The following is an 8052-nucleotide window of genomic DNA, read 5'->3' on the forward strand; positions in this document are numbered from 1 at the left end:
AACGAAAAAACTCAAATTAAAAATAATTATTGCTTAATTCTGCACATTCATTGAAATTTGAGATAAATTAAAAAGCGAAACGTGGTACAGAATTGCAGATCAGTCCAGTTGATGTAGACTGTAGACCAGGAAGCATACTTTCTCTGCATAATCGTCCAGTTAAACTCGTCTGCAAGGGTAAATCTGTCACGTATCGCCCTTTGCGTCGTCGATTTCTTGAGATTGGGAACACGGAGCATTGAATTCCCAATATTTTTCATTTATATATATATATATAAAATATCGGCCGCGATATCGACTTTCATATGCCGATACCGATAATGGGGAAGGTTCCAAATATCGGCCTCGATAATCGGTCAGGACGATGATCGGTCGACCTCTAATTTGGAACCAGAGTTTTCGATATCCCAGCCCTGTACTGAGGTAACTAACTGCATGACACCATGCCACAAACGATTCAAAATAGACCTACGTTTCATGGTACAAATGGCGAAGGCCTTATTATCATACGGAACTGTTTCTGGGATAATCTTCATGCAACCAATGGAATTTGTTGAGTCACATACAATGGTGTTCAGAGGCAACGTATAGACCGCGTTGCTACTCACGTAGAAGTAACGCTGTAAATGCCAACTCAATTTCGTTTTTGAATTGAAATAGCTATGAATAAACATGAACAAGCAAACATGAAGACATAAGTAGTTGAGGTTGTGAAATGGCGAGATATGCGAAGCATCACCATATGCCAGGGATGGGCAAACTTTTTAGCTCGCTGGCTTCATTCAACATTTGAATCCATTCACGGGCCCCACTTTATACAATTGGGATACTAAGCCGAAATTCAATATTGGTATTTGATTATATGGTGACCGACAACATGTAAATGATATATATGGATTTGTATATTTAAAACAAACCAAACATTGATTTGATGATAACGCATACACGCGTCAGAAACATTGACCAGGATTTCTTAGCTGGTCGACCTCATTGTCAAGATTAAAGATGAAAGTCGGTTCTCCCGATTCTTAGAACTGGATGTAAATTTGAGTCTGTGCGCAACGATCTGTTCATAGATTTGCTGATTGTACTTTTGGACTCCAGGACACACAATGTTGACAGCATCATAACCATGGTACCTTTAACTTCGTATCTACAATATATAAATATTATAAATATAAATACTTATAGACATACAAAGTACGAATCTATCTAACACTCTCAAATCGTTTTTTCCATGTACATTGTACAGTACCAAAAGTATTAAAGTTGCTCATGTTGCCAATCTAAAATCACACTGGTGGTCAGAATTAAGTCATTCACGTTTCACTTTATGTGATGTTTAGCAATTGGCACGGGCAGCGAGGTCGGGCTATCGCGCTATCAATGAAATAATATATACTGTAGTAAGAATATAACTTATCGTTATCATGTTGAAATATATTAAGAAAAAATTTAGTCAAGTTCCCAGAGTAATTTGATTTTAGCACGCATGTTATCAATAGTTTTACGTTTCTTGAATTTTTCGCGGATCGGACATAACGGTGTTGCGGGCTCTAGTTTGCTCACCCCTGCCATAGTCATCATGGATACTCAAGTAGAAGTGACGTCATATAACCTGCATACCGAAAAAAGTTGAAATACTTGGGTACTGAGCATCATTGCATATTTTAGGATCGGCGTTGAGCCTCTACAAATGATAAGATGTGTGTTAGCAAAGAAAATAGTATATTCGTTTTGTTTCGATTTTGCGGTCCTATGGCTTAAAGCTGAATCATTCAGTTACTTTGTTTGCTGAATCCTCTGTATTTCGACATCACATATGCTGTGATGACAGTCTTTTACGACGTTTTCGCAGATTGGGACCTAGGACAGTGCTTGCAAAATGAGTGTCTTCGAAAGTTTATCAAGAAACCTAGGATTTGCAACAGCTGGATCGACCTGCGCCTTCTTTACCGGGTTCGTATTTAACGTGACAGGACGCGGTCGCAAACGCTCGGAGTTAATCAAATTTATCCACGGTTATATTTCTTTATTCATTAATTGCACATTTTAAAGTCGGTAGTGATACCTTCAGACTTGTACAAATTACTAATCTAGTTAGTTGGCGGTCTACAAACGACCGGTTTTTTGATTATTTCTAGTTCTAGTTGCGCATTAACAATACTTAGTTGTGGCTGTAGTTGTTTGCGGTATTCATGGTGTTTGTCGACTACTATGGTCATTTACACCAGGCCGATATTCCTTATTTTTTATTCCGTATTTTTTGACTTGTAGCATGGCCCACTTCTAGCCTTTTGTAAGACACCGCTTACGGGTGAGATGGCGAGGAGGATCCTAGATTAACCTCCGACACTTAGATAGGAATTGTGGAGTCGACCTCGGTCTGACGGGAACCCACAACCCACTGTTGTTGTAGCAGCTGTCGATTATACAACTACGCTATTTCGCCACAATACTTGGTTGCTGCCGAACAACTAGCAAACACGTGTCGTCGTTTCGTAATTCTTGGTACCGGCCTTCTTTTGAGTGATGCTGAACTAAAACATCATTTTATATGCCTACTGGAATGAGTTCAGACGGGCTACTTCTTAGACCAGTGGTTCCCAACCTTTTCGACTCATCGCCCCCTTATCAAGCTCGCCTCCATATTCTTGTGTCCGAAAAAGAGGGCATATAGACGGGAAATTTATACAGCTAACTCTGATCGCTAGTAGATTATCTGAAAAACGGTATCGATACCGGTATCTCATGATAGTTTGCCGCGAGTTGGCCTTTTTCTCAGAATAACCCGTTTTCACGTGTATTTTGTGCCGGCATCCGGTAGCAGAGTAATTAAATATACCTGAGTGAACCTTCTAACATTTTCTCGCCAAATCGCCCTCTTTGTTATTCTCGTCCTTCTATTTCTGAAATTCGGCCACCAGGAGGCGCTATCGCCCACGTTGGGAATCACTGACTTAGTTCAGACGGCCTCTGATCATTCGCCATCCCTCCGCAGAATTTCTACAAACGGTTCCCCGCTGGTTTGAGAGACGCAGTCGAACATGCCGGGCTCGAATTCGAAGGCAGGGCGCACTCGGGCATTGTGGACTCCAGAAACACCGCGCGCCTCGCGCGCCGAATGATGACCGAAGGGTGCGTTTTGAAGATTACCAGAACCATCGAAGGCAGCGGAAAAGTACGTAGAGAATTTATCGTTACGAGGTGAAATGGGCTTCGAGCGGATTAATTCGTGAGAGTCAGCGGACATGTGCGCATGCGATCAGATGTGATCAAAGTCGTCATAGATAATGCTCTGGGGGAGGCCGAAGTAACATCGTAAATATATACTCAAGTGCAAAGTTGACTCGACTTGAGACAATCAGTGTATTGACTCGACTTGAGTCAATCTGTGTATTGACTCGACTTGTACTCGAGTCTTTGCGCGTGACTCGTACCAAGTCATATGACTCGATGCTGGGACGGTCAATACCAACATTTCATTGTCATTTCGAAGAATAGCTAAGTTAACACACTATTGACATTTCTAGTATTAGTAGTGATACTTGAAAATGTGACCAGGAACTATTAAAATTCAGAAAAATTACTATATTATGCGAATCATTCGATATCATCAATCAGCGTTGTAAAAAGTGGGTTTTACGAGACTTTAGCTGACAACTGAACACGAACAGTCAACATAATACCCTGGACTCGTACTCGAGTCATAATACTATTACTATGACTCGAGACTCTGCTCGACGAGGTGTACGCAGACTTGACTCGGTGGTGAATTGAATATGACTCGATTTGACTCGAGAAAAAACTATAAAAGTGAGATTGACTTGTCACTCGGTTACAACCCTGCTCAAGTGCAAGTATTAGCAACAATGTCTAAGGGGGTGAAACAGTAAGTATTTTAGGCCTATTTTGACCGAAACAAACAAAACTGTTTTAGTCACATCATAATTGCACAGGTAGACAAAGTTGTCATCATTGGCACCCGAGTAAATGTAGAAGTATTGAGGTAACCTCGGAAATTTCTGCTCGAGTACAAGTAGCGATGTTTAAATAAGTAAAAGTATTCTAGGATTGTTTTTGCTTAAAATCTGAAACCTTAAGTCAGGGACGTCCAACATACGGCCGGCGAAGGTATTTTGACCTGCCCGCAAAGAGTTTCTACCCTGAAAGCGAAATTATATTCTGAAAGTATTGAAAAATTTTATGCGTCAGAGAATGAATCTTTGTTCGCCAACCTGAGAAAGATGGACAATGGACATGAAACTACTTTTCCTGTTCTGGTCTACATACATTTTCGACCATGAACATTAACGAGACAAGGCGGCGTTCCAATATAATCTGATGTTCACCTGCAGTCTTTAGTCTTTACCAAGGGTTGCTACATACGATATGCAGCCAGAGTTCAAAGAACTTGTTGACAAGTTTGACCGACCACATGTCTGATTGACTTGAACAGAAACTGTTGATAAATTCATTAAATACTGTTTTTGGTCTCTATATGCTTTAACCTAAAGTTTACATTATACACGATTTTTTTCCTTGTATGGTGGATAAATACGCGATTAATGTATATATTCTGTAATCTGTCCCACCAAGTACTTCATTTATCCATATCCGGCCCGCCGAATGGAGAAGTTGCCCGCGCCTCACGTAAGGGGAAGTTAATGTATTGTCTCAATTTCAAAATGCTATTTGAGAACTCCGACAAAGTAAAAGTATTTTGTTACTGACCACTTTTAAGTACGAGTAAAAATATTAGTCTCCAAGTCAGTAAAAAAGTCCAAGTTTTCCTAAAAAACTGAAAACTGTAAAATGTAAGCAGTGTAAAACCACTTCCGTACTTTCTTGCTGACTAACGCTGCTATTACCCACCTCATTTTCATACACATGGACTACTTTTAACTTTAATGTACCGTTTATATGTCTACAGAGGGTTCATACCGTCCCACCAGTTGATTCGATGCGGGCCGTCCTAGATAGAGTCAAAAGAGAACAAGGAAAAGGTGAGGATATTCTGATTGATATTTCATGACGACACGTGGCTAAATTACCGGTTGTCCTGCAGTAGAATCGATCGCATCGATATATCTCAGTGGTTCCCAACCGGGAGTGGAGCTGGTTTCGTAATATTTAGGTGAGATCTCGCTTTAGGATCGTGTGGACCAAGGTACACCTGAACTTATATTTTTCATGATTTTATGGCTGAACTCTCAAGTGCGAACTTAGTGCTTTCAAATTAGTTCAAAATCATTTTTTATTCCCTGATATCTAGCTAGAATATTTTTAAAGACAATTTGATATCTTTGCTGTCGTAAAAAATTCACCGTCCACGTGTATTTTTGGAAACTTGACCTAAAACGTGACACGCGAGAGGATTTTGTGTGGACCGACCCTCGAGACCCACCCCTTGGCTACGCCGTTGTTATAAGTGATGACAGTCAGCTAGCAATGGCCGCAAGAACATCACACAACAGAACAACGTTATCACGATTCACGCCAAATGACTACAGGTTTCAGGTTGTTGTTCTACAACTACTGCGCAATTAGAACCAGAACTACTAAAAACAATAGTTACTTGACGGTCAACTAGATACATTGGTAGTTTATACAAGTCTTGTCGCAGCAGGTGTCATCTACTGTACCTGCCGTCTTTTCTCTAGACGCAGAAGCTGCCGCGATACCAAACAAGACGGGCAGATTTGCAGATGGTTGAAATCTCCGAAGCGTCATACGAGCGAGCTGTTCCACAGCGGGATGACAAAAATCTCTACCTATCGGATTAAAAAGTTGCAAGAATTTGAGAGAACAATCATTGAAATCCCTGTCATGCTTCTGTTTTGAGACTGGGTATAATAATGGGGCTGGGATGAGAACGCCGAAAAGCTGTATTCCCGATGAAGCAATAGAGTAAAGTTTGAATTAGCTCAGTACGACTGCTTCACGTAGGTTACTGTTAAATTTGAATCAGACCTATCGAAATATACCTAACATCGTTTGAGTTTATGTTCTAGGTTGCTTACCGAGTGCTGTAAGGCGCGGATTACTTACTTCAGTCGAATCAGTGGGCTAAACGTGTACTACAGTACTGTGTTAAGCAATGTATGTGATTTGTGTCAACTCGTTAGGCAAAGTTCGTGGTACACGGCATGGTTATTGAAGCGTGATTTCAACTTGCTAGGCATTGTTACATTCTCGAATTGTGTGTCAGACTTGCATGTCCTGTTACGAATGTTGTTTTCGCTTACGTTCATATTTGTCCTTTGCATTAAAATAAGAAAGAATAAACCTGATTAAACTAACGTGAAAGAAAACGTCGTTACCATGCGTCCTCTTTTAAGAGGATTTGTCCTCTTTTTTGACTTTTTTTGAAAGTGTCCTCGGAGGACGCCCTTTTTTACTCTTTTGTGAGATTTTGTCCTCTTTTTTGAGAATTTTGGTCATATTTACAGCAAAATTCGACTGAGATACCATAAATCAGCGCCGGTAGTTCGGGAGCTGAGGGGGAAGTGGACCTTTTTTAGTCAAGCACCTGACAATGTGTAGGAAAAAACTGTATTGGGGCATCGAGAGAGAAAGTTGACCTTTTTATTTAGTCAACAGTCCACAAACTGGGAAAAATTTCCCATATTTTAGAGAATTCTCCTTCGGTTTTGTAAGTCTGAAAGTTCTGAAAAAGTGTCCTCTTTTTAGATTTCCAAAATATGGTAACCCTAATATATGTTAATTATTAGTAGAGGTGGTTATTGTCGGTGCGCAAGTAGAAGAAACGCCGAAAAATTATACTCAATTACAAGCAGACTTTCAAGACATGCCAAAACCATTCCAAGTTGATGGAAGACTGCAATATGAAACTGTGAACAGTTCTCAACCAAGTATTTCAAAAAGTACATGCATTCATATACACACGGTTGCATACTTTTTGCAGTTACTCAGAGGTGTGAAACTGTGGATACTTTCGAAATTGCAACATATTGGTAATATATCTAGGTACTGTGAAGCACTGAAGCATGGGCTTGGGATACTACGCCCACTTGTTGTGACAATTTCACTGCCAAAAGTGATGCTCTCCACTTCACAAATTCTTATACAAGCGAAAATAGTCTAAAATATCCCTTCCTAACTTAGTCGCCAGCGCCCTCCAAGAGGCGTTTTGTATTTTGAAGGGGCGATATGGGGGGGGGGGCGGGCGCTGGTGCTGTGCTCAGCGGAGTGGTATGGGGGGCGCTGAAGAAAAATGGCGTCACAGTAGGTGTGCATTTAGGCTAGTTAGACCACAATATATAGCCTAGCCTCCACCGCGCATTGCCATCTTAACGATACGTCAATTCAAAACCACAATTACGGAACACCTCATGCGCACTACAGTGATTACAACATTGCTCAGCGTACGTTACGTGAATCATACATTTTTAATTCCTACAGGCGACGCAGTCTTGACTATCTCACGCGCACTCGCACTCGCTCACACGCAGTCTAGGTATGTATGCTTATTGCTTACTTGCCCAGCTACACCGACACAGCGTGGAACCAATCATCTTGCCGCGCTGCTTTTACCGATATTCGAGAAGATCAACTTCACAGGCAACCTGCTTAATATGCGTTGATAAACCAGGGACTAGGGCAGGGGTCGGCAAACCTCGGAACGCGTGCCATTTGTGGCACGCGGGAAGATTTTTCATAGCACTCCAACATATTGAGACCCTGTTTTTGCAAATAGTGAAACAGAAGTTTTGAAAATGTACAAAGCTCGTAGGCGATCCAAAATTATTTCGTAAATCAACATAAAATAGAGTCTTTTGGGGCAGATTTTAGTTATCTTGAAAAATTTTCCGCGCTTCGCGCGATTATTTGGGTCTTGATGCCTTGATTATAATGTGGGAATCCCCAATAAATAAATATAGATGTATGTACAAAATGGTTTTAAAAACTATGCATTATGTACAGAAATGAGTCAACCGTATTAGCAGTTATGAAAGAACGTCGACAAAATATCGCATGAAACCGTTTGGATGTATACATTGTATAGTCTAGAGGAGTGTTATTAGCCTA

The 8052-nt window shown here is 40.7% G+C and overlaps 1 protein-coding gene across 1 annotated transcript in view; it reads left to right on the top strand.

Annotated features, from left to right (window-relative positions):
- The window catches only part of LOC145442723 (ERI1 exoribonuclease 2-like), a 110543-nt gene extending 104229 nt beyond the window's left edge, over positions 1-6314 (top strand). The window contains exons 7-10 of the mRNA XM_080320709.1: positions 1859-1959; positions 3002-3181; positions 4934-5006; positions 5664-6314. Of these exons, the coding sequence (XP_080176835.1) occupies positions 1859-1959; positions 3002-3181; positions 4934-5006; positions 5664-5716 (407 nt within the window). The 3' untranslated portion in view covers positions 5717-6314. The remainder of the gene's footprint in view (positions 1-1858; positions 1960-3001; positions 3182-4933; positions 5007-5663) is intronic.
- Positions 6315-8052: the final 1738 nt, after the last annotated feature.

Source organism: Botryllus schlosseri, chromosome 1 (assembly GCF_051294905.1).
Source record: "Botryllus schlosseri isolate E-star chromosome 1, Bs_hap1, whole genome shotgun sequence".
In the NCBI taxonomy this organism is placed as follows: domain Eukaryota; kingdom Metazoa; phylum Chordata; class Ascidiacea; order Stolidobranchia; family Styelidae; genus Botryllus; species Botryllus schlosseri.